A 22,968-nucleotide genomic window follows, 5' to 3' on the forward strand; every position below is an offset into this window, starting at 1 on the left:
TCTAACAATATATAATTTCATATTAACTAACATGCTATAATTTTTATAATATCTCAGAATACATTATTTGATACCTTCTCACTGATAATACATTACACTTTCTTTATTCCTTAAATTTCAAAATTAGGATACTGTTTCTAAAAATACTGGATTATAAATTTATCATTCTCACTTCAATGATTACTTTAATTTCGGGATATCTAAAACATTACCAACTAATTATGGCTAATGTTTAATTTTAATAACATCGCACCTATCGCAATAATCTCATCTATCGCAATAATCTCATCTATCGCAATAACACATCTATCGCAATAATCACATATCACATCTATCGCAATAATCACATATCACATCTATCGCAATAATCACATATCACATCTATCGCAATAATCACATTAACTCTCAACTATCACATCTATCGCATTAATATCTCACTCTTAAATATTTAAATTATATTGTTTCACATACATATTTGAATGGTCAAACATCGTAACATCTCTGAATTGTGTAATGATTTTAAGAGTTCTGTGAATAGTAAATATGATTCAACTCATCATTACTGGGAAAGTGAATCATACTCCAAGGTTTACTTCAAGGATCCATACCGTGGTAAAAAATTTAAATATTATGACTCCAGCAGTGTTTTGAAATACTTTTTCTTTCACTGGGTAACTAAATGGGCATATTATGTTTCCAAACAATATGTAGAGCCATATAAGTTACATCCACTTCCTGTTGCTGATCAGGTTCTACGTTGGCAACCAATTTTTTCAAAACACCTCAGCGATGGCCTACTTAGTCTGGAGTCATGTGAATTTTCCAAATTTAAGGGCAGTGATGTAAAACCTGTTAAGTCGGTTCTAATGCGGGCCTTACTATTATCATTTGGAAAACAAGCTTTGTTTGGTCTACTTGGCATTCTTGTTACTAATTTGTTTAGTATGAGCATTGCAATCTTGATTAAACATTTACTTGACACATTGAACACTAAGTCGTTTACTCTCGTGAAAATATTTTTGTTTCTATTTGCTATAATAGGTTTACAAATTCTAGATGGACTACTAATCGAGAACTTCACCTATTATCTAAACAGATTAAGGCTTACATGGGAGTACTCAGTTGCCATAAGTTTGTTCCAACATTCATTCTGTTATAGACGCAACTTTAATAACAATGTAAATGGATCAAACTCCTTGAATGTTTGTAACAGTGTCCTACACAGTTGTTCCCCTGATTCCAATTGTTCTAAAAACCCATTATACTGTCCTGCAAGAAGATACCAAAACAAAGATATTACTCCACTCATATTTACTCTTGTTTACTTTGATTCATTTTACATTGGAATGTTTTTAGAATCTTCAGTACCAATTGTCAACTTCTTGTCAAATTTCATTTATGGAATAATATTAATTTCATTACAGATTAGGGCCAATTTATGGGTCTTGTTCTTAGTTGGAATATTTTTCACATTTTTGATGATCATCGTTGAGATCATAAATACTTATTTGTTAAATTTCATTTTTGCCATAAGAGATGACAGGATAAGGCAGTCTGATGAAATTATATCTGAGTTACCTCTGATCAAAAAGTTACTTTATGATGATGTTGCCATTAATATTATTACTAAGACAAGGAATAGTGAACTAATGTTAATTTTGGCAAGAATGTTCTTAACCATATTCAATAAGTCATTATACGTAATTTGTACAAACTTATCATTCTATGTCTTGATGAGATATTTTGTGAAATCAGTTAGTGATGCAGAAGTTATTACTGAAATTGATACTGCTGGCTTCTTGTCTACATTTTACATATTTTTCAGGATTATCAATTCAATGTTCTTGTTCTCTCATGGATTTAGAAATATAGCTTGCTCTTACGTATCATTTATTAGGGCTAAGAAATACGTTCAAGCCTGTTCTCCTAACTTTTACATTAGTGATAACAAGTTCACAGGTTCTACAAAGATGTCAAGCGAAGTTCCAGATGTAACTAATGAGATTGACAAGGATGTAGTAGTTTTATATAAGGATGCCTCTTTCTCATGGGTTAACAACAGGAAGGATTTTGCTAATAAGAATAATGAGGTTTATTTGAAGAATGTTAACTTCCAGCTTAAGAGGGGTGAAATTGCAATAATTACAGGTTCTCAAGGTTGTGGTAAATCTAACTTCATCAAATCAGTTCTTGGTGAAATGACACTGGTCAGTGGTTGTATGGCTGTAGTTCCTCTCCATACATCAATGCCTATATTTTATGCTTCTGAATATATATGGCTTCAACAAGGAACCATTAGATCAAACATAACATTTGGATATAGATTTGATGAGGATATATATAACTCAGTCATCAAGGGGCTTGAACTGGAATCTGATATATTATCTTGGGAGAAGGGTGACTTGAGGGTGGTCTCAGATAATGCTCATTCACTCAGTGGTGGTCAGAGAGTTAGGATTGAAATGGCCAGAGCAATCTATGCCTATCTTATATTTAGTAAAGTTAACAAGGATTATAATAGTCAATGTTCGTTCTTGATGTGCCTTGATGGGCCATTTAATGTTTTGGATCCTTATGTTTCTAGAACTGTTTTCAACAATTTGTTCAATTCTAAGACTGGATTGCTTGTTAAGGATGACTTAGCTGTTATTCTTTCATCATCAATAACTTTGCTTGATAAATGTGTCTCATCAGAAAAATTAACTGAATATCACAAAATTCCCATATACCAGATTGATAATAAATCACTGTATTTCCACTCTTATTTGTCAGATTTCTTTAGGGAGAAAAAAACACTGAACGGTTTTGAATATATCACACCACCATCAGGTCCTTATAAGCTTAACTTCTTCACTAAGGATTTGATGAAACTATGTTATTCAGTATCTAACACCAGACTTGGACGTCGTCTTGTTACAAAATCCAAATATGAACGTTCATTAAACTCCATTATTGAAGAAAATCATTCTAAAGATAAAATTAATCCATACCTACTATATTTCAAAGCATCTGGTTTCACTTTAGTCCTTTTTATTCTATTAACAATTTCATCAAGCGTTATGGACAATTCCAAGTTTGTTCTCGCAACCAACCTCTCAGATTACATATCCAATAAAACCAAAGACTTCAATAATGGTCTCTTAGTTGACATGTCAGAAATTAAATCACACACCAATTCTGCCCTGAATACAATACTGGTAATTGTATCAGTTATTATGTCATTTTCATTAGTATCAATACTGTTATTTACTGTATCTTGTCTAGTGGCATCAAGAAGAATTCATGAATATTGTCTCTCTTCAGTGTTTAAGAATAGTTCATCAGTAATCAAAATCAAGAAACAAATTAACCAAATAATAACATATTTTTCAGCTGACATCTATTTCATCGATGAATATGTTGGAGAGATGATATCATCTGCCTCGTTATCTTTCATTCAGACAGCCATAGCCATTGGAACCTTATTCTATACAATTCCCCTATCAGTTCCATTTATTTTTGTATCTTTGATTATTGCCTTTGAATTTATTGTATCAAAATATGTTATAGCTTCGAGGAATCAACATCTTGGAGATTTAGAGTCTTTATCACATATTAACACAGCTTGTGAAAATGCTATACTGGGATCACCCATTTACAGAAGTTTTAAAAAGGAATGGGAATTACTTAACGATCTGATTGAACCAACAGACTATAAGTTTAGGTGTAGATTTTTGGCTTTTACCTTAGCAAGTTGGACTTCAGTTTTGTTCAATTGGCTATTCTCAGTTACAACCGCTCTATTCCTGGCGGTTATGATGATAATTGATAAGTTTACAAACTACAAAATGAATGTTGGTTACTTTGGATTAGGTCTATCACTGAGTAGCAGTGTTATTAAATCATTCAACAATTGTTCCTTTTGTTTCGCTAGGTTACAAGTTTTCATGTGTTCAGTTCGAAGATTCCAGTGCTTTATTCCACCTGGCACCAAGTGTGTATTTGATAAGTTCCGTAATGTTCACGAAGAGGATATAGTTGTTAATTCTAGCAAACTTGAGGACCAAGTGAATAAAAAGATGCTACTAAAGAAAAGAGCACTTGAATTCAAAGAAACTAAACCCAACTTAATAAAGAGGATTATGTTTAGGCCAAAATTCAACATTATTGATATTTGCAAATATCTTCCATCAGAACATAATGGTATAGTTCTGAAGGATCTTTGTGTATATACCACATCTCAGATGAATAAGGAAGGTCTTATCCTCAATAATATAAATGCGTCAACATCTAGGTCTGATATTATTGGTATCATTGGAAGAACTGGAGCTGGTAAGACAACTCTATTATCTGTTCTGCAAAATACCGCAAGGCATAGATCTGGTCAAGTATTGCTGGATGGCAGAGATTTACAAGATATTCCCAAGAGTGCCATTAGGCACATTATTGGTGTTCTACCTCAACTTCCATTTGTTTTCAAGGGTTGGACTATCAGAAGGTTCTTGGATCCAAGGAGACTATTTAGTGATGATGAAATTAATGACGCTCTCCATAAATGTGATCTCCTTGAGTTTGTTAATAACCTCCATGGTGGAAGAGAATTAGATACTGTGATTGCTCCTAAACCCCTAAAATTAAAGACCAATCACCAAGGAGAATCCTCTAACAATGCTAAGGAGCCTTTATCTGAAGAAAGTACAATGACGTTAGATGACCTTAGCTCAGTAGGTACTATGTTATCTGTAACTCAGCTAAGAACACTTTGGTTTGCCAAACTAGTATTATGCAGACATCTATATAGGATGTTAATCATTGATGAACCTCCATCTGATAATTGTTCAGAAGACGGATCTGAGGTTCAAGATATTGGCATACCAATCTACGAGCTATTGGACAAATATTTCAAACATTGTACATGTTTTGTTACAGCACATTATGCAAACGTCCTTAAATCTTGTACATCAGTTTGGGTAATGCATAATGGTAAACTTATAAAGACATGTAAGGCCTCGGAAGTATCCAAAAATGAATCGATCTCAAACATCATAGAGGAGATTGTCAACAAATATTCAAACTAACCTAATGCAGTAATATTTAATGCCTGATGGCATTGAGTTATTAATTTTAAGTCTAATAAATAAATATATATGTTCTTTAATTTTCAAAAGATTAGAGTTCATTATTTGTTACTAGTTTTAAAAATGACATTTAAACTGAGATGATCCTAAGGTGTCAAGTGAATTTTAAGATGTGTATAAATTTATTATTTTATGATTTAAATATATATATTAAATAAAATATGGAAAGTACATATTTGTAAATTAATTAAACATATATGGATTATTATTTGAAAAATTTGTAAATATGTTGAACTGTTACTCAGCTCTGTTTATATATAGAATCATGGATGGGGACAAAACATTATATTTATATTCAATCTTCTAATTAATTTCTACTTGATGTTAATTTTATAAACAATTATTCAATTCAATTTCAGACTATCACTTATACATCACTTTGAGAAAACTGAACAAGGAGGATTACCTAACTAATAATAATGTGCAGCACAATAGTAATTAAATTTAACCATTCTGTTATTCAATTTGTTAAGGTTTGGCTGAAATGACTAACTAATATTTAAGGTAATTAGGAGATGTATTTTACTGATCCATTAAATTAGATTAGTCATCAACTAAAAGTTTAACTCCACTTCATTTTATATTCGATTTATAAACTTTAATAAAGAACATTGATACTTCATAAAATTTTAAATGGCAGATGATTTCGGGGGAAAGACTTTATAAATGAAGAGTGAATGTTGTTATCATCTTAGCTTGATGCGGCTCTTATTGCTTCTGGTAAAAATTTCATAATTTCATATCCATGGTGGTATTCTTCCCATTTTTTTACTGATTTGGTTAATCTCAAATAAACAATTTTTTTATCAGTGGATATTGTTAAAAATACTGGCTTTTTAACACTATTATGAGTCCAATGAAAAACCAAAGCAGTAAAAAAATGGGATTCAGAACTTTTTAGTGCATAAAAGCTACCGTCTATTAACCTTATTTCAGTGCACTTTGGTAGAGTATAGAGATTTTTTTTAATAGTTGAATCAGTTGAACCACTAATTGGATCCGCGAAATCACCGAGATCTTTAACTTCAACTTTGACATCCTCAACTTTGTTTTCTGAATCCACATATTTGATACTGAATTGCCCAGTAGGTGTCAAATCAAGATAAAGAACTTCAAACACTTTGTATAACAAAGTTTTAAGTCTTGTTGCTAAATTATATAATTTTAAATTTTTTTCGTGAACATATTGTCGACCATTCCAAGTATAAACGAAATGACTTGTTTCAGAAAAGAAAACAACCATAAGTGCATGATTTGCAACACGGAATGAAAAATACACATCTACACTTTTAAACTTTTCATCTGGCAAGTCAGCTAAAAATCCATTTGTTTCGAAAACTTTAAACAAATCTTTGACACCAGATTTCTTTTCCAATGTGTGTTCTACCTTCATTACGTGTTGGAGTAGTTTGTGATTTTCGGATTTGACAATTACGGTCTTTGATGGATGTTTTGGTTCATGAAAAGTACCATTATAACAATAAGCTGAGTAGTTATAAAAATCAACATTTATGTAGTTGGCTTCAGTGTAGGAAGCAAATCTGAGCATTTCTGTTAATTCTTTATCATCAAAAGAACTTCTATTATATTGTCCATCCTTGAGCAGATAAGTGACAGGTTCAGAGGAAGATATAAATCTGAGTAAAAGGCCGGGTTTATCACTACGAACGTGAAATACTTCAACGCTTGTTACTTTGGTATCGGGGGGACTAAGAAAAAATTTTCTAACAGATGATACAGTAAATGGAACACGCTGACTTTGAGATTCTAATGTGTGGACGCATTTTACGAATTGTTTAGATGGGTTATGATTTTGACATTCTACAACAACTTTAGAATATAAATAAATAGAAGATTCAAAAATTGATGGGCTATATGTTTCACGTTTTGTTGGGTCGATACTTGCAAAATGAGTAAACCTAGAAGCAAATAATTCAAGTTTAGGTAAAATCTTTTCATTGTCAGTTTCGAGGGAATAGGTATTATCAATTGTGTATACATAGTTAAGTTCGGCAAGTTCGACGAAAAGGGTTATCATGAATGGTTTAACAAGTTCTTCATCAAATTTTGAGAAATAAACAACAACACGATCAACTTCAGGTTTAAGTGACAATCCAACTAATTCTAAACTTCTGAGTTTATATTTGTAAACTTTAGATTTAACATTTGTACCAGTTCCCGAGACATCATAAAATTTGTGAGTAAATGATCTAAAATCTTGGTATTTCCTTTCAACATGAGTAGTTTCAGAAACCTGAACCGTATATAATCCACCGTCATATGATCCTGATTTGACAGAGACATCCAAAATTGTTGAACCATCTAAAAAGGCCGCAAAATGTTCAAGTAAACCCTCGGTTAAAATCTCAAACCTTAATTCCCATTCATTTTTACCTTTGTGAGCCCAAGATTTACGATTACGATCACTATCTAGATAAGTTACAACGAGTGGTTCACCACGCTCGTTTAAAAAAGATCTAAGTTGTTTTACAGAAGAATCTGGAAGCTTGACATATGTTCCATCAAAAGATAGAACTGGCTTAAATATTTTTCCATCTTTACGTTCGTATACAAATGATTTAAATTGTCCAACTTCATTAGCTAGGGAAATTTTAACCGTAACTTTATTCACTTCATATTCATATGGTTTTTCTTGAGTAGCGAAAGTGTAAAGAGATAAATCAATGACAGCATCTCCATCAACAATATCTTCAAGTCGAATAAACTTCTCGTAAGGTTTTTTCTCATCCTTTTCCTTTTCTTCTTCTTTCTTAGGTGTGGTAGGTTCTGGTTCCTTAGGTGTGGTAGGTTCAGGTTCCTTAGGTGTGGTAGGTTCAGGTTCCTTAGGTACTGGAGGAATGACTGGAGGCTTGGTAGGCTCTAAATCTTTACCTTTGGGCAAATCAAGCTTATCAGGACTCTTAGATGGGTCACCAGCAGCGAAAGGGAATGGACCTTTAGATAATAGTTCTCCCTTGGTAGAATAGTGGTGAAAATCTCCACTATGCCACAAACTAACAAAGTCAACTTTATCATCCTTAAGAAAGGTAGTAAAACCAGAACATAGGACTACTTTATCAAATGAAACTTCACTGACATCACCTGAGAAGCCTTTTAATCTCATTTCTGGCTCCGAAGTAAATGCACGACCACTCAACTCAGTTTTATCAAAGGTATGAGAAACAGGTTTTAAGGTCAATTTATATTTACCGAGAGTCTGATCGGAATTTCCATTAAGATCAAATTCAAGAACATTCTCACTTGGTTTCAAAACAGAATCAAGTTCTTCTACTTTGAATTTCCAAACTACTTTCTTGACTTTTTCCTCTTTGTCTTCTTTATCTTCCTTTTTCCTGCCCTTATAGACAAATGTCAAAGTCAAAGCAATTGTTAATGCTACAGCAAATACAAGTACAAGAGTTAAAGCAACCCAAAGCTTATTCATTTACGGTCTCAAGAAGATTGATTAGTGATAGTAGAAGAATTGATGTCCCAAAATATAATGAGAAACGGGTGTCTACAGATGAAAACAGCTTCCTTCCAACACAGAAACTATACTATTATCCCTGTTTTTACTCAAATTCTTCTTATTGTGGGGATTATTATCACTCATTCTGCGCAGTCCTGTCAATTTATTCTATTCGTTTAGATATTTCTTCCTTCTATTGATTTTAATATTACTCTTTTGATAATAATTAGTTATTTTGTTAAAAAATTTAAAATTATTTTAGTTTAACCTGTTCCTCACCTCTTTACTTTCATTTTTACTTATTAATTCCTCATTTTTTTTATTTTTACTCTTTGTTTCCTTTATGTTTACCTCTTTATACTGATCTATTTTTATTTTATAATCTTTTATCTTCAATTATCATGTTTTACTTTGTATTTTGGTGCTTATTTTACTTAGTTCTCCCCTACCCGATTCCTTTTCATCTGTAAGCATTTTTGATTTGTTCACGCAATCTACACATTGCAAATTCATACTTTCTTTAAGGTGTTATCTTTTTATGCGATCCTAATATCTAAATGCTTAGTTATTTAACTACACACTAACTGACGGATTCGAAATTATCTATAAACACCTATATACTAACTTATATATAAATGTAAGAAAATTAAATTTAAATTGTAAGGATTAAATTTATAAAGCGGAGAAATACGGTATCTGAGTGATATTTGCAGAACCAGTTCCATGAACTGAAGTTCTCAAAATTTAAAACAAAGGTCATAAATTCTAAATACTTTAAAAAATTCAAAAGATTCAGAAATAAAACATAACGTTCTAAAGGAACATTTTACATGAAAGCGGTGTTTAACTTAAAATTTTGAGTAACCTTAAAGTAATAACTTTAAAATTATCAATGCCATCATCAACTTTATTAACTGTACCAGTTTCAGTTTAATGTAACTTGAATATTACGACCATCTAAAGTATTAAGGGATACTACCCTAGGCGTACTAGCATTATTTACGATTACTTTATCCAGAAGATCGGGGAAAGCTTTACCACTGTATAATTCATTATTCAAATGACTAACTGATTGAATGTACTTTCCAGCTTTAGGAATGTATACATCTCGATTATAGATTGAATTATAATTTATATCACTGTTGTTATCTTTAATATCTATATCCAAATCCAAAAGGATTCTACTACTGGTTTCAGGGACCCATTCATTATTTTTAAATTTATAAACCAATGTATTGTCCTTTCCAAAATCAACTATTATTACGTCATTTTTAGTATAAAACATTATTGATACTGGGTATGGACCATCTCTTCCATCTTTCTGTTTCCAAACGTTCATACTTTTATAGTTAAAACCAACACATTTAGCATTTTCTTCAAAAATGTATTCATACATTTGAATTTTGCTAGAAAAGTATTTCTTTACATTATACTGTGATGTATCATTGACTTTAAGTTCTGAACCATCCTTTGTTGTTATTTCAATGAAAGAAGGATAAGTTCGTTCGGGAATGAAAAATCTATCATCAACAGCGGTATGTCTTTTCCTAATGGAAACAAACTTAAAAATTAGGAGTGCTAAAGCTGTGGCTCCAATTAAAATACCAGATAAAATAGAAATCTTACGAGTATCCATTTTTATATTGTTAAATATCAATCAGATGTATTTAAAAGTAGAAATTAAGAATATATAAAATCAAAATAATGTAAATTAATTTGATAATAACAAATTCACGAAGATAAAATGAAAAAAATTTTGAAATTATATATAAACAGGAGGTAACACGTTAAAATTTAAAATCATGAATACAATATGAAATATTTTATATGTACGAATCAATAATCCGGAAATACTTTATTTTACTTATGGGGTATCTATAATTATGAAAAAAATCTGTAATTTTGATCTTCCATATTTGTTACATTTATTTTATAAGAATTCATTACATTTTCATTATTCTTAATAATATTATGAAATTTATGAAATATGCTTCTATTTTTAATTCTATAAACATAGAAATCAACACATTTCGAATTTTAAGCTGTGATTCTCTTAAATTATTTTTTATAAAGAATAATTTCTTCTGATACATTTTCTTTCATAACCTTTTATCTATTCAAATTTATCTCTTATCTTCTCTTATCATTTTTCGCTTTTTTTTCTAATCTTACATAGTAACTATTTTCAATATTCGACTTGAATTCGAATACTTCTTCCTCTTTCACCTTCTATTATCCTTTTATTTTATTCAATGAACTATGTGTTCTTTATTTGAGCAGTTTTTGCTTCCTGTTGACCAATTTGTTGTGTGAAATTCATGTATATATAATTATAAATTGTTAAAATTATGTATCTGATTAAACATAATAATAAATATGTTATTTTAAAAATATATTAGTTTCAAATTTAATGAAAAACTGTTAAGAGTAATTGAGTATAGTTCTCAATTAAAACAACTTTTTAAATAAAAGTAGTCATTTTTGGTATTTATTTTTAGAAATAAATAATTTACTATCGAATGTGGTGTGATAACACTGACGAAGGTGTTAAAAAAGTGAATGTGTGTTATGAATGAATTAGGCTGCATTTATATGTCGACTAGTGCAAATGCCTTGCATTTTGTAACTCTAAGATTTTTTAAGTGTTTTAAGAAATCAGCTTTGTTGGATTCCATGTCGTTTTTGAATTCGTAAACCTGATCTTCAATCCATAATTTAATACTAAGATGATGCATAGTTATTGCCTTTATTTCAGTTCCACATTTATGTATATTCTTATCATAATAATCTCCTAAAGCAATTGCTTTTATTTTAAATTCATAATTTTCAAAATAATTATCGGAATTAGTACATGTTGAATTTAGGTCCTCTATTAACACATACTTGGCTATAAAATAATCACCACTATACAAATATAAGCATTCGTCTAATAAATGGTATAATAACTTAATTAACCCTTTCCCGGTGACTTCTATTGTTTTAAGATGTTTGGGTTCTACGTATGATAAATCTGAAATATAATTAAATAGTGAGATAGAAATGGATTCCAATGCCTCTTTAATTGATTTCCCTTGTCCTAACAATATGACATCTGCTGGGTGATCTAGGTATTGATAATCATATGAAACATCTTTAAGTGTAACTAATAATTTATGTAAATCAGATTCCTTGTCATATTTTTTCAGGCATTCAGAATCTAAATTTTTGTTTAAAACTATTGGTTTTGTAAATTCATTTGAATTATGTGGAATTGGAATGCCAAAAGGAACATTATAAACATCAATATCACATTTGAGTTCCGGATGTTCAGAATCATCCAAAACCATTATCAGAATAAAAATTATATAACAATGAATATATAAATAATTAAAAGTAAGAAATACAAGTTATATATCCAAGCATTATAATAATTTTTAACAAAGAATCCTATTCATGGGGAATATTATTTAATACTTATTCTTTATTATCAATGAATCATACTTTATAATTTGTGATTTAGTATAATTATTGATATAACTACATATCTCTATTTAGCTTTAAATGTGTAATTAATTTTCATTATTAAATTATTATTTTACAACCGCCTAAATTATCTATAATACCTGATGGCTTTACATTTATTTATAATTTCACTTATACAAATTTGTATCATATACTAATAACACTATTATTAGTGAATTGCGAAAACCCTTGTAAATGATTGTTTTAAAAATTACATAATTTATTCAGCAAGTGTGTTAGCAAAAAAATCTAAATTCAAGATTCTATAATCTTTGGAGTTGGAGTTTCTTTTAAGGATTTAATAATCTCTCTTCTTTTTCTTTCATGTCTGGATATTTTACCAGAAAAAATATATCGTTTGGCTCTTGGGATTCTTGGATCATATTCCTCTTGAACAATATCATGAGTCCTAGGTCTGAGCAATAAACACTTCCCCCCGGCATCCATTATAGCCTTTGCAGCAGATTTAGTAAAGGCATGAGCCTATATTACATTTATACCACAATGTAACTAATATTTATAATATAACTGAATGAGATTCAGTATTCCATACCTTTACTATTAAGTTTTTGGAAGTTATTTCCGTCTTCTTTTCACCATGCGCTCTCTTATCACCAACGACCTTTATTATAAGAATTAAGGATTAAAATACCTTGATTGGGTAGTCTAGCTTATATCTCCCTAATTTGGCTCCTATTCTCTCTAAATAGGCCCAATCAACTGTGGCTCCATCGGGAGCCCTGTTCAGTTCACTTAGTGGAATGAGTTCATATTTACACCGTTTATAACGAACACCATGACCCAAAGGCCTCCCAACAAATTTAGGTATCCGTCTATATAAAGGTGTTTGCCCACCTTCAAACACTAAAAAGATTTATCATATATATTGTTAACTTGGGTTGACATATTTGCCGGATCTGTGTTTTTGACCCTTACATCCTCTTCCAGAGCTTCCACCTTTACCTGAACCATGCCCCCGGCCTAGTCTTTTTTTAGTTTTTTCTCCTAATGATGGCAACTTGTGAAGTTTTAAAACTTCCTCTCCCTCTTTAAGACCCCCTCCGTGAACAGTACTCTATAATTCACCTATATATAATATATATTTACCTCCCACATGTGTTTGTATGGAATTTCACAGTTTTCGGGCAACTTGAATATTGAATGCCTGGGATCACGTTGACTCAAGTCCCATACATATCTAGGGATACTTGCCAAATCTAAGAAAAATGACGGTAAAATAATTTATAAAGATAAATAATAAGGGATGACATACAATCCTGAGCAGCTTTTAAGGCTCCGGTTTCTTCAAATTCCTTTTCATAGGTGTCGAAAACGTCATTTTGTAGTGATTGTATTTGCTCTCTTACTTTTTCAGAAAGCCTATACTTGTCCTCAATTTCTAAATCTCCGTTAGATTCTATTAGTTCCAATTCTTTTAGTAATGGTTCTGAAATTTCAGCAAATCTGATCGATTGTGAATTACAATATTAGGTACAAACTTGGTTAATAGTTGTTGCCACAAAGATTGCTGTTCTTTGGTAAATATTGGTTTATCCGTTCCATCCTGAATTTGAAAATAAGTTTATTTATCTACCTTTACTGACTGAAAAAAATCACGCCATTCTTGTTTACGGAGTTCTGCGTTTCGGTTTTTATGGAAACGTTCCAGTTTAATTACTTGTTTTCTTTCGTATTTTAAAAATTTATAAAGTGGATGTGCTCTAGGCACTTTATCCCTTTCTAAATATATTTTTATTGAGTAACATTTGAGATATATATAGCTATATATATTTATATATTATTGTTATCTGATACTTCTTCCGAATGAGTTGACTTCAAAAAAATCCTTAATCTCTTCCTCCTCTTTTTTTATGTCTTCTGATGTATATTCGACTCCAATATACGGGGGAATATAGTTAGAATCTTCAGTTACACTAAAATTTACTGTATACAATTTATCTTTAAAAACGTGATCAGAGGTAAAGAAGGTTGATTTTTTTAAAATAAAACATAATACATTGGTCAACACACACATATATAAAATAATATGGTACATGTCAATACTAAATGTTCTGAATTTAGAATTTAGTGGTGTGTATATAGAACTTTTATAAACTAATTTTTTATTTCTTGTTCATGTCTATTAGTGTATTCTTATTGATAAAATCAATATACTTTTTATATTTTTTATTTTTTTTCAACAAATTTACTTCCCATTCCTTTATAAACTTTGGCTACTTTGGTCGAAAGTTAGATTCCTTCATTTTATATGGTAATTTGCGCACTTGCAAGAAATTAAAACGGACCCATTCTGGCAGAAAAGCTCTTTTACGCTCATTAACTACTGAGGTGCTTCGCCATGGCAGGATTATCACTACTTTTAACAAGGCTCGTCAGGCCAAGCCCAGGGTTGAAAGGATTATAAAGTACTCCAAGAAGGAGAATAAAAGGCATGCCCGTATTTTAATTAATAGCTACTTGTATGACCGACAGCTGACTGAGAACGTTTTGAAGCTTGCTCCCGAAAGATTCAAGGAACGTCACGGTGGATACTGCAGGATAAAGCGGCTCAGTTCCTGCAATGTTGGCGATAACTCGAATCGTGCAATTTTGGAATTATTAGAGTATTAACATTTAAAATGCAATCAATATTCTTTAAATACACATTACATGTATACTATTATTGATAATACTGTTGTGATAGGTATATATAGCTTAATTTATTAACATTTCATTAAGTAATCCTTTGTTGACATGTGGAACAGTCTTGAAAGCGTCCTTGAGCACTGAAATTCCTCCTCGTCTGCATCGTCGTCATACCTAAAATTGGTTTTAAAGTGGTTTAAAAACTAGTAGATATAGTCTATTAACTCACGTATCAAGTTTGTATAATATGAAGTTTTTGGGCTGCAATCCCTTGGTTAATTGTTCATGTGTGTCAATAATACTCAACAATCTTTTAGTGGTTAACACCTTTTCATCAGGGTTTAGCAAAGAATCGAATAATTTTTCAGAATTTCTACACGTAAATATAACCATAAATAATTAATATAACTATATGGTTTATGTTACCTTTTATCAATACCAAGTGTGTTTGTCAAGTTTATGAAGTCATTAATTTCAAAAGCTTCTTTCTCAATCACTTTTGACTTGATTTTATTATAAAACTCGTCGAACAGCTGTATAATAATTTTTTACTTTGTATAAAATGATTATCTTTAATTAACAAACTACCTTTATGATTCCGTATGACCCGAATATATAAATCAACGGTTTACTGGTGGATAAAACCAACTTTAAGTTTCTAAATAATAATTTATTATTACATACACACAGTCTATTATATACCATAGGTATTCTATAACTATAATAATTGCATAGATATTGGTATTGTTACTAACTTTTCGTACAATATATCGATGAACTGGATAAATATTTTCAGTTTGTTATTGTAGCGGAGATTGGCATCGAACTCTGGTATATCTGTCAGAAAGAACGTGCGAAACTCTTCACCAATCTTAATTAGGGAGTCTGTTCCGATAAACGAGTTGTTGGGAAAGAGGTCTGAAAAAGTTAGGAATGCGACCTTTTCGTGCGATAGTGGAATCCTAACTTTTCTCAGTGGTGTGACTTGTATCCATCTTTCTTTTATATCACGTTTATCTATTTTCAAATCATTTGAGTACAGGTTCGTAAAAAAATCCATATCCTTATTCACATAAATGACGCTGTCGAGGTAATGGGATTCATTTTCTTCTTTATTTGTACAATTGTTTGGCATTTTCTGTCTGAAATTTTCCGTGTCCAGGTGATAAACGTCACAGAATTTGTACAATATTGGTATGAAGGGCAGGAACCTATCACGGTTGAGTCCATTTTTATACAACTCCTCTGGCGCTCTATTACTTGTACACACCAGCACCAACCCCTTCTAAAGCAAATTATATTATACTATATCATAATAATTACAGAATTAAATGGCTAATATCTGTGATATTTACTGAATTAAATATTTATAGATATATAATTGACTAATTAAATTTTAGGAATATTTCTACGTTGAATAGTGTTGTGAATAGTTCTTTAAGAATCATGGCATCTGAGATGTGTGTAACGTGGAACTCATCCAAGCAGAGTAACTTGTATTTGTTTACAATTTCATCGCAAACCAAGTTAATGAGATTGGTTTTGGTTGTGGGATTTATTTTGGTTTTGATATCGTGCAGGTTCTTTTGTATTTGAATCATGAATTCATGGAAATGGATCCTTTTTTTCGATACTTTCAGTGTTTCATAAAACGAATCCATTAGCATTGTTTTTCCTTGACCCACTCCTCCATATATATAAAGTCCTCTTGCGTTAACTTCTTTCGGTTTATTGAATAAAAATAATTGTTTCTCTCTAACACTACTGTTAAGGATACTACTCAACTCGTTTAACTTTTTCTTCAAACCAAGCTGTGGCTCTGTTAGTTTAACATCCCTGCTAAATTTAAGAATAAATGCAATTCTAATCATGGTTAAACAGAATCTACTTTCATGGTTAGTATAGTATTATTTATCTTATTTTAAGTACATTTGATTATTTATCTTGGACAAATTATCTTTATCAACTTTATTACTGTTTAATATACGATTAATAACACTAGTTTCTATCTTATATTCTTCTGTTGTCAATGGTTTTGTGTGAATATTATATTTGGAAATTTGCGAGTTAGTGTATGGTAGTTGTAAATTATTTGTTTTCTGAGGATAATTCCAGCTAAATGTACAGCGTGCGTGGACTGAAGGGCTAAGGCTTCCTAAGATTGATGATATCAGTACATCGATGTGTACTGGGTTCAAGACTGTGATGTTGTAATTATACTGTTCGAATACGTAGTGTCGGATTGCTTTTCTGTGCTTGAATCTTGACTTTAAATATGTTACACGGCAGCGTTTTCTAGGAATATAGGAATATTCGACGAATCCTATGTTTTTTTCCTAAACAAAGTGTTAGCATAGATTTTTGGGTTTTAACTGATTGAATTTAGACTAAAACTGGGCTACCTGTTGTTTACAAATTTCGAATGCCTTTTTAATTTCAGACAATGACCTTTTCAGGTCATACTTCAGCGGCGTGGATAGTAAAACTGACAGACTGCGCAACAAATAGGAATTTAACATGTGGAAATGATCATTCTGTTAGATTTGTTCAAATCTCACTAGGAATGATAAAAAAATAAATTTTGAATTTAATTAGTTTTACATAGACATATTTTAGTATAACATTTATGGATAAATTTGCACAATATTTTCAAGCTACACATTTGTAAGCAGGTACCTAAAAATATCTAAATAACATGAAATTTTGGAATCAATAAATTAGTTCAAAAAATTGAATTTAAATAGTTATTAAGAAGTTTTGAGTCTAAGTCTCGATAGAAGGAAATCAAGTAATTGCTGTGGCCATCTTTGTCTAACCTCTTGCAAGGGAAACAAAGTTCTCTTTTCACTATCCCTACATTAAATTTAATATTTAAGATTATTATTAATATTATACATTGTTATATCTGAATAAGTTGAAATTTACCTAGTAACTTCAACAACTACAGCTGATAATGTTGCGTTCCCGCTAATTCTTATCGATTGAATGACTACAAAAACATCATTATCCATTTCCGCGTTTCCGTATACTCTCAAATAACTCATTTTAAGGTCATTCATTTTATTTGTAAGTTCCCCGACTATCAGTAAGTTTTCTCTGGGCTCCCATGAATCTTCCCAATCACCTTTCCATCTTACTAAAAAGTAATCCTACAGGATTATTGTTACATAAAATTTTGTTTAAAATATGGTTAAAACAATTTGTTTTAGTAAATAACGAAATACTCTCTTAAATTTTGGTTTGTAGTCTAAGAGGTCTTCGACTTCAACTGCTTCTTCAGCGAATCCTTGGTGAAGAAGATGGGATTTATTCTTCGATTCTTTATTGTTTTTTAAGTTTAAATCGGTAAATTTCAGGTTTTTTATCTCCTTACTATTCTGCTCTATCAGGGTTGTTTTTTGGTTATCAGTTTCCTTATTTTTATCCTTTTTTCCATCTAACTTATCTTCAGATAATTGTTTTTCTTTTTTATCATCTTTCCTTTTTGGCACCTTTTCATTTTCTTGTACCTTGTTCTTTAACGTTTTTTCAGTTTCTTTATCATCTTCTGAGGATTTAACCTTATCGTCCGACGTCCTTTTTCTCTTTTTTTCTGAAGCCGATTCTTCACTTTTATAGACTTTTGGCGAGGATAGATTATCAGAACTCTGGCTTCTTGACTTACTATGACTTCTGTTGATTTAATTAGTATTAAACTTTAGAGGTTATTAATAAATATAAATAATTGAATGTAAGAAATACTTTGATTTTGATTCGTCATACTTTTGCCTCAAAGATTTCATCTTATCAGCAAAATCAGGGAGATGTGTCATGTTTTCCTGGAGATAGATTTTGCATATTGTCTAGTTAAAATTTATGGTATAATACACGAATAATCGGGACATATTGTATTTGTGTGTTGAAAATATATAATAAAATAACTATAATTAAACCAATATCACATACACAGTGTGATTCTTGGTTGTATTTGTATAAAATAAGAGCTAAATAAGGTATTACCTCAGGTTCCCATGTGTTATCTTCTGGAGGGTATCCCTTCCACTTGATCAAATATTTGGGCTAAAATTTAAAATTGTTTGTTAAAAAATACCTTTCCTTTTACATACTTAAAATCCAGTACATCTTCCACTTCAAATTCATCATCTTCATTTTCCGTATCTGCTGGAGTTTGGTTTGTTTCTGTCATTGTGAGATTAAGGGAGGATAACATTCATTTCACTGGAAAAACCAGGTTGAATTTGAATTTGAAAATAATAAAAGCATAGAATCCAGTAAAAAATTTATTGAAGCGAGTGGAATAAGAAAATAAACTGATAACCTCACACACTACTTGGTCTAACATGTTGCAGAATCCCACTAATTTCTCATTCAAACCTTATTATTTTAAATATTTCTAAATGAAACACTAGTTTCAAATTAGAACCTATATGATTTCATCACACCCTCAATGAATGCTATACTTTAGTTAAAATATAAAATTCCATAGTTTAAAATTATTATAATTACAAAATTTTAGGTTTTAAGTTTTAAAAATAGTACAAACAGTATAATTACAATTGTGTGTCTTTATGTGTTTCGATATCTGATGTTTTATCCCTGATAAGGTCATTCAGATATTTGATTTTAGTCTTAAGAACGTCAACAGTCACAATCAGACGTTGATCTGTATCTGTAGTATTACATGCCCAGATCTTTGTTTCAGTATCTGCATTGAATTCCAGTCCTGCAAATGCCGTCAGTTCGTATATCAGGTTTGGGTCTTTCTCGAAATCCACGTTTTCAATCATCTTTGATATTTTTTCCCCAAATTTCATTCTCGAGTCTATTTTTTGAGCATCATCCATGTTACCTTCAACTTTTCTAATGGTATTATTCTATTAATTTATTTAAAGATACCTGTATTCGGACTCAAGTAAGTTGCAACGATCGTACAATTTCTCTATAATTCTGGCATTTTCTTCCGCCATCCCTGGATTCCTCAGCATATCGGTATCCCTCAATAGACTTATTTCCGCCTAATCAAACATTATTAGTATATTATTAATATTGGTAGCAATTATGCGAGTAAATTCTAAAGAAACCCTAATCACTGCGTCTGATATTGCGATAACGTTTCCTATTTTGAATCTATCCAGAGCTTTTACTGTTATGACTCCATTATTGTCAAGATTAGTAATATCAACAAACTGAAAAGTTATTAGTAAATATAGGTTAATTATATATATTGTATACTTCACAAAGAATTGAATTTGGTAGGATTTCGGGCTTTTGGGATTCTTTATCTATTTTAGATACAAATGCCAAAAAGATTCCGAAAATATTGCTCTCTCTTATTTCATTCACCAAAAACTCTTTGTGTTCTTCATCTAAAACCATTGAAGTTTGTTGACCGGGCATCTATGAATCATTCATTATTTAACATTCATAACCAAATTATATATTTAGTTTTATATTAGTAGTATAATAAATGGTATGTTTTATGATAGTTAGTATGGTTAGGGTATAGTAAAAGAATACCAGTGGTGACTTTGTAGATAAAAGTGTTGGAAATAAGTTTACACATTTATAAACTGAAGGTGTTTCGAATACTTTAGTAATGTTTTTGGGTTGAATAAGGGTTCGGATTTTGGGAGCTTCCGGGTCAGAATCAGAGAGTTTGTTTTCATTCAAAGATCTGTTATTTTCTTCCAGAATGTAATAAATCTTCTGTAAATACTTTGTTTCCGGTTTTGTTGTCCTTCCGACTATCGGGAATTTTATTCTGTTTAAATTACTCCTTATTAACTCAGACTTGGCCCTTGCCTTCTGAACCTCCTCATACGCTTTGTTCATTAAATTTTCAGCCTCCTTACCCTGGGCGTATCTAGTTGTTGAATCCAAATTGGAATTTGAAGGAAATGTTAACTTATCCCTGTAAATAGCGCATTCAAACATCATATCATCGATGTGTTTGGAAAAAATTAAATTATTTGGACATATAAGTCTGCTATTCGTGTTGAGAATTTTATAAGATTGTGAATTATTGTTAAATGCTATAATTGTGGCCATTAAATCGAGGAGAAGTTTATATTTACACATGTTCCGATGGGGAATATATTTACTGATTTAAATTATAATTGTTTAATATCCGGCTAATTTTTATTTATTATGGAATCTGGATTTAATGATACTGAAGATTTAATTGAGCCTATTACTTATATCTGTGGAGGTATTTTTAATAATTCTATTTTATTGATTATATATACCATTTTATTGGATTTTTATTTTTTCTTATTATTATATTTCACATATTTTTACGTTAGAATGTGGACACGATGTAGCTTTACAACCTACTTCAGCTGTTAGGTGTAGAAATTGCGGATCGAGAATTTTATACAAAAAACGATCTTATAGAGGTACTAAATTTTAATAAATATTTTTCTTTCAATCTTAGTTTATTCTTAACTACTTTTATTCAGAAATATTATATAATATTATATAAAAATTAATTCAATTCATATTAGTTGTACAATACGAAGCCCGTTGAGGAAGATGACAAAGCTTCAGGATACACAAAAAGCTATAGAAGGCATTATTTATATATTTAAATATCATGTATAATAATCTTCTAGAGTTAAAGACCCTTGCCGAAGTCTTATACTCAACGCCAGAGTCTAAATTATTGGATGTATATTCTAAATTTGAGCACTTTAAAACCAAATTAAACTCATTGTTATCTTCCATAGCCCGGTACAGGATCCAACTACAAGCTTCTGAAGACAATGCAATTTTCGGTCCTAAAACCTTGAAAATCGTTCAGGTACAAATCTCTACACTATTAATATACTATAAATTCAATTTACACAATATGGTTTAGTCCGTTGTATCAGATTATGACAAGCTTTACGAAATTTACCAAGAGAATTTATTTGAGGTTTTCTCTCCACTAGAACACATTTGGAATGTATAAATAATATTAAACATTTATAAGTTATAAATATGTAGGAGGGGTTGAACGGATCAAAAGATGAATCTGATAATACAGAAAAGGATGACGTAAAGTCAATTAATCAAGAGACCAAATCTCAATTAAATCAAATTGAAGAATATAAAAAGAAGTTGAAAGACAATATAAAGGAATTTGAGCAAGTCGATTTTGAGAGGATTCGAAATGAAGAGTTGGTTATTACTCCTTTTCTTAAGGTTTTACTTATAAATTATTAGGACTGAGCTGAGTGGCCTTTTGAACAAAGTTTTAAAAATATACAGAGAGGATCCATGCGACAATCTCGAGACGATACTCTGTGATATCTGTGAAGCTCATCCAGACGAGTTTCTAAAGATAGTTGAGAACGTGGCAAATCTGGTAAAGGAGATCTCTAGGAGGCCGGATGAGCTCAGTCTGAGGGTTCTGAGACTAAATAACGAAAAGTTACGAGAAGACTTTCTATCGCACCATAATTCTGTGAAACTATTAAAGTTTGCTGGGTTCAAAATTGCAACGACTTCAGATATACAACAAACTCTATCAAATTGTATCAATTTATAATAGAAGTTTAGTATATTAGGTCTAAATACTAATATTCTTTTAGTGAATATGAAATTTGATGAAGAATACTTTTTATATCTCCACGAACCTGATATGTTCACAATATATAATAAGTGGAGGGCTTGGCTGGATAATCTAAACTATATTTCCGATAGTTTGACTAATTTTGTATGTAATTATAAAAAATTGAAAAGGACTGAAAATGATTTTAAGTCTTTAATTTCTAAATGTTTATCTTAATTTTTTATTTATTAGAATACTGCAATGTCGAAAAAAAATTCAAAAACTGCTGTAAAAAAGCGCATAAATATTATTAAAACTGAGTTTATGATAAATAATAAAAAAAAGGAGCTCAGAAGGGAGTTAAAAAAATTACAAAACCATGTTAAATCGCAGGTTTGCCAATTTTATTGATTTAATCTTTTAGTTTTTAAAATTAACCATCAATTCGGATACAGATAATGTTAAGGTATCGTTTCTACTAAATTATATTGAATTTTTATTAATTAAATCACATTTATAAAACTTTACAATTTTAGGATGGAATCCCTGAAATTGACATCACCAAGACCAAGCCGAAGAACAGGGGAACTAATTTTTCAAGATCATTTGATTCCTCAAGGCCTCTGAGGGCACGGGATAAAAAAATTATACAAGCCTCTTTGAAACGGAAGCGCAAATTAACGATGCAACTCAACTAATATAGT

At 30.7% G+C, this 22,968-nt stretch overlaps 10 protein-coding genes across 10 annotated transcripts, besides 18 other annotated features; 3 read left to right on the forward strand and 7 right to left on the reverse strand.

The window, feature by feature from the left end:
- Nucleotides 1-479: 479 nt before the first annotated feature.
- On the forward strand, nucleotides 480-5,057 carry TA02720 (ABC protein, putative; the record flags this gene model as incomplete). The annotated part of the gene is made up of 1 exon (XM_949637.1): nucleotides 480-5,057. The coding sequence occupies one exon, from the start codon at nucleotides 480-482 to the stop codon at nucleotides 5,055-5,057; it is 4,578 nt and encodes a 1,525-aa protein (XP_954730.1).
- Nucleotides 897-965: a sequence feature (12 probable transmembrane helices predicted for TA02720 by TMHMM2.0 at aa 140-162, 175-197, 273-292, 299-318, 328-350, 401-423, 438-460, 838-860, 901-923, 959-981, 996-1018 and 1083-1105).
- Nucleotides 1,002-1,070: a sequence feature (12 probable transmembrane helices predicted for TA02720 by TMHMM2.0 at aa 140-162, 175-197, 273-292, 299-318, 328-350, 401-423, 438-460, 838-860, 901-923, 959-981, 996-1018 and 1083-1105).
- Nucleotides 1,296-1,355: a sequence feature (12 probable transmembrane helices predicted for TA02720 by TMHMM2.0 at aa 140-162, 175-197, 273-292, 299-318, 328-350, 401-423, 438-460, 838-860, 901-923, 959-981, 996-1018 and 1083-1105).
- Nucleotides 1,374-1,433: a sequence feature (12 probable transmembrane helices predicted for TA02720 by TMHMM2.0 at aa 140-162, 175-197, 273-292, 299-318, 328-350, 401-423, 438-460, 838-860, 901-923, 959-981, 996-1018 and 1083-1105).
- Nucleotides 1,461-1,529: a sequence feature (12 probable transmembrane helices predicted for TA02720 by TMHMM2.0 at aa 140-162, 175-197, 273-292, 299-318, 328-350, 401-423, 438-460, 838-860, 901-923, 959-981, 996-1018 and 1083-1105).
- Nucleotides 1,680-1,748: a sequence feature (12 probable transmembrane helices predicted for TA02720 by TMHMM2.0 at aa 140-162, 175-197, 273-292, 299-318, 328-350, 401-423, 438-460, 838-860, 901-923, 959-981, 996-1018 and 1083-1105).
- Nucleotides 1,791-1,859: a sequence feature (12 probable transmembrane helices predicted for TA02720 by TMHMM2.0 at aa 140-162, 175-197, 273-292, 299-318, 328-350, 401-423, 438-460, 838-860, 901-923, 959-981, 996-1018 and 1083-1105).
- Nucleotides 2,991-3,059: a sequence feature (12 probable transmembrane helices predicted for TA02720 by TMHMM2.0 at aa 140-162, 175-197, 273-292, 299-318, 328-350, 401-423, 438-460, 838-860, 901-923, 959-981, 996-1018 and 1083-1105).
- Nucleotides 3,180-3,248: a sequence feature (12 probable transmembrane helices predicted for TA02720 by TMHMM2.0 at aa 140-162, 175-197, 273-292, 299-318, 328-350, 401-423, 438-460, 838-860, 901-923, 959-981, 996-1018 and 1083-1105).
- Nucleotides 3,354-3,422: a sequence feature (12 probable transmembrane helices predicted for TA02720 by TMHMM2.0 at aa 140-162, 175-197, 273-292, 299-318, 328-350, 401-423, 438-460, 838-860, 901-923, 959-981, 996-1018 and 1083-1105).
- Nucleotides 3,465-3,533: a sequence feature (12 probable transmembrane helices predicted for TA02720 by TMHMM2.0 at aa 140-162, 175-197, 273-292, 299-318, 328-350, 401-423, 438-460, 838-860, 901-923, 959-981, 996-1018 and 1083-1105).
- Nucleotides 3,726-3,794: a sequence feature (12 probable transmembrane helices predicted for TA02720 by TMHMM2.0 at aa 140-162, 175-197, 273-292, 299-318, 328-350, 401-423, 438-460, 838-860, 901-923, 959-981, 996-1018 and 1083-1105).
- A 751-nt stretch (nucleotides 5,058-5,808) lies between the features above and the next one.
- Nucleotides 5,809-8,562, reverse strand: TA02715 (uncharacterized protein; the record flags this gene model as incomplete). The annotated part of the gene is made up of 1 exon (XM_949638.1): nucleotides 5,809-8,562. The coding sequence occupies one exon, from the start codon at nucleotides 8,560-8,562 to the stop codon at nucleotides 5,809-5,811; it is 2,754 nt and encodes a 917-aa protein (XP_954731.1).
- Nucleotides 8,482-8,550: a sequence feature (1 probable transmembrane helix predicted for TA02715 by TMHMM2.0 at aa 5-27).
- Nucleotides 8,500-8,562: a sequence feature (Signal peptide predicted for TA02715 by SignalP 2.0 HMM (Signal peptide probability 0.937, signal anchor probability 0.063) with cleavage site probability 0.452 between residues 21 and 22).
- Nucleotides 8,563-9,511: 949 nt separating this feature from the next.
- On the reverse strand, nucleotides 9,512-10,222 carry TA02710 (uncharacterized protein; the record flags this gene model as incomplete). The annotated part of the gene is made up of 1 exon (XM_949639.1): nucleotides 9,512-10,222. The coding sequence occupies one exon, from the start codon at nucleotides 10,220-10,222 to the stop codon at nucleotides 9,512-9,514; it is 711 nt and encodes a 236-aa protein (XP_954732.1).
- Nucleotides 10,136-10,204: a sequence feature (1 probable transmembrane helix predicted for TA02710 by TMHMM2.0 at aa 7-29).
- Nucleotides 10,163-10,222: a sequence feature (Signal anchor predicted for TA02710 by SignalP 2.0 HMM (Signal peptide probability 0.295, signal anchor probability 0.686) with cleavage site probability 0.216 between residues 20 and 21).
- A 952-nt stretch (nucleotides 10,223-11,174) lies between these two features.
- TA02705 (uncharacterized protein) lies at nucleotides 11,175-11,912 on the reverse strand (the record flags this gene model as incomplete). The annotated part of the gene is made up of 1 exon (XM_949640.1): nucleotides 11,175-11,912. The coding sequence occupies one exon, from the start codon at nucleotides 11,910-11,912 to the stop codon at nucleotides 11,175-11,177; it is 738 nt and encodes a 245-aa protein (XP_954733.1).
- Nucleotides 11,913-12,342: 430 nt separating this feature from the next.
- On the reverse strand, nucleotides 12,343-14,143 carry TA02700 (ribosomal protein L15, putative; the record flags this gene model as incomplete). Its single annotated transcript, XM_949641.1, has 9 exons — nucleotides 12,343-12,570; nucleotides 12,617-12,709; nucleotides 12,740-12,951; nucleotides 12,982-13,162; nucleotides 13,195-13,294; nucleotides 13,357-13,551; nucleotides 13,587-13,651; nucleotides 13,682-13,827; nucleotides 13,903-14,143. 9 exons carry the CDS (start codon nucleotides 14,141-14,143, stop codon nucleotides 12,343-12,345), a joined length of 1,461 nt encoding a protein of 486 aa, XP_954734.1.
- Nucleotides 14,096-14,143: a sequence feature (Signal peptide predicted for TA02700 by SignalP 2.0 HMM (Signal peptide probability 0.646, signal anchor probability 0.022) with cleavage site probability 0.573 between residues 16 and 17).
- An 80-nt stretch (nucleotides 14,144-14,223) lies between these two features.
- Nucleotides 14,224-14,718, forward strand: TA02695 (50S ribosomal protein L17, putative; the record flags this gene model as incomplete). The annotated part of the gene is made up of 1 exon (XM_949642.1): nucleotides 14,224-14,718. The coding sequence occupies one exon, from the start codon at nucleotides 14,224-14,226 to the stop codon at nucleotides 14,716-14,718; it is 495 nt and encodes a 164-aa protein (XP_954735.1).
- Nucleotides 14,260-14,328: a sequence feature (1 probable transmembrane helix predicted for TA02695 by TMHMM2.0 at aa 13-35).
- Nucleotides 14,719-14,810: 92 nt separating the features above from the next.
- Nucleotides 14,811-17,252, reverse strand: TA02690 (uncharacterized protein; the record flags this gene model as incomplete). The annotated part of the gene is made up of 8 exons (XM_949643.1): nucleotides 14,811-14,907; nucleotides 14,963-15,106; nucleotides 15,160-15,266; nucleotides 15,322-15,445; nucleotides 15,489-16,018; nucleotides 16,146-16,596; nucleotides 16,663-17,069; nucleotides 17,136-17,252. The coding sequence occupies 8 exons, from the start codon at nucleotides 17,250-17,252 to the stop codon at nucleotides 14,811-14,813; spliced, it is 1,977 nt and encodes a 658-aa protein (XP_954736.1).
- A 228-nt stretch (nucleotides 17,253-17,480) lies between these two features.
- Nucleotides 17,481-18,943, reverse strand: TA02685 (chromodomain protein (HP1-like), putative; the record flags this gene model as incomplete). Its single annotated transcript, XM_949644.1, has 6 exons — nucleotides 17,481-17,586; nucleotides 17,659-17,882; nucleotides 17,958-18,396; nucleotides 18,475-18,551; nucleotides 18,733-18,792; nucleotides 18,824-18,943. 6 exons carry the CDS (start codon nucleotides 18,941-18,943, stop codon nucleotides 17,481-17,483), a joined length of 1,026 nt encoding a protein of 341 aa, XP_954737.1.
- A 340-nt stretch (nucleotides 18,944-19,283) lies between these two features.
- TA02680 (uncharacterized protein) lies at nucleotides 19,284-20,811 on the reverse strand (the record flags this gene model as incomplete). Its single annotated transcript, XM_949645.1, has 5 exons — nucleotides 19,284-19,593; nucleotides 19,630-19,748; nucleotides 19,815-19,919; nucleotides 19,966-20,130; nucleotides 20,251-20,811. 5 exons carry the CDS (start codon nucleotides 20,809-20,811, stop codon nucleotides 19,284-19,286), a joined length of 1,260 nt encoding a protein of 419 aa, XP_954738.1.
- A 69-nt stretch (nucleotides 20,812-20,880) lies between these two features.
- TA02675 (uncharacterized protein) lies at nucleotides 20,881-22,962 on the forward strand (the record flags this gene model as incomplete). Its single annotated transcript, XM_949646.1, has 10 exons — nucleotides 20,881-20,941; nucleotides 21,036-21,128; nucleotides 21,345-21,532; nucleotides 21,590-21,676; nucleotides 21,718-21,890; nucleotides 21,937-22,247; nucleotides 22,281-22,429; nucleotides 22,517-22,657; nucleotides 22,689-22,730; nucleotides 22,801-22,962. 10 exons carry the CDS (start codon nucleotides 20,881-20,883, stop codon nucleotides 22,960-22,962), a joined length of 1,407 nt encoding a protein of 468 aa, XP_954739.1.
- Nucleotides 22,963-22,968: the final 6 nt, after the last annotated feature.

Source organism: Theileria annulata, chromosome 3 (genome assembly GCF_000003225.4).
Source record: "Theileria annulata chromosome 3, complete sequence, *** SEQUENCING IN PROGRESS ***".
Lineage (NCBI taxonomy): Eukaryota > Apicomplexa > Aconoidasida > Piroplasmida > Theileriidae > Theileria > Theileria annulata.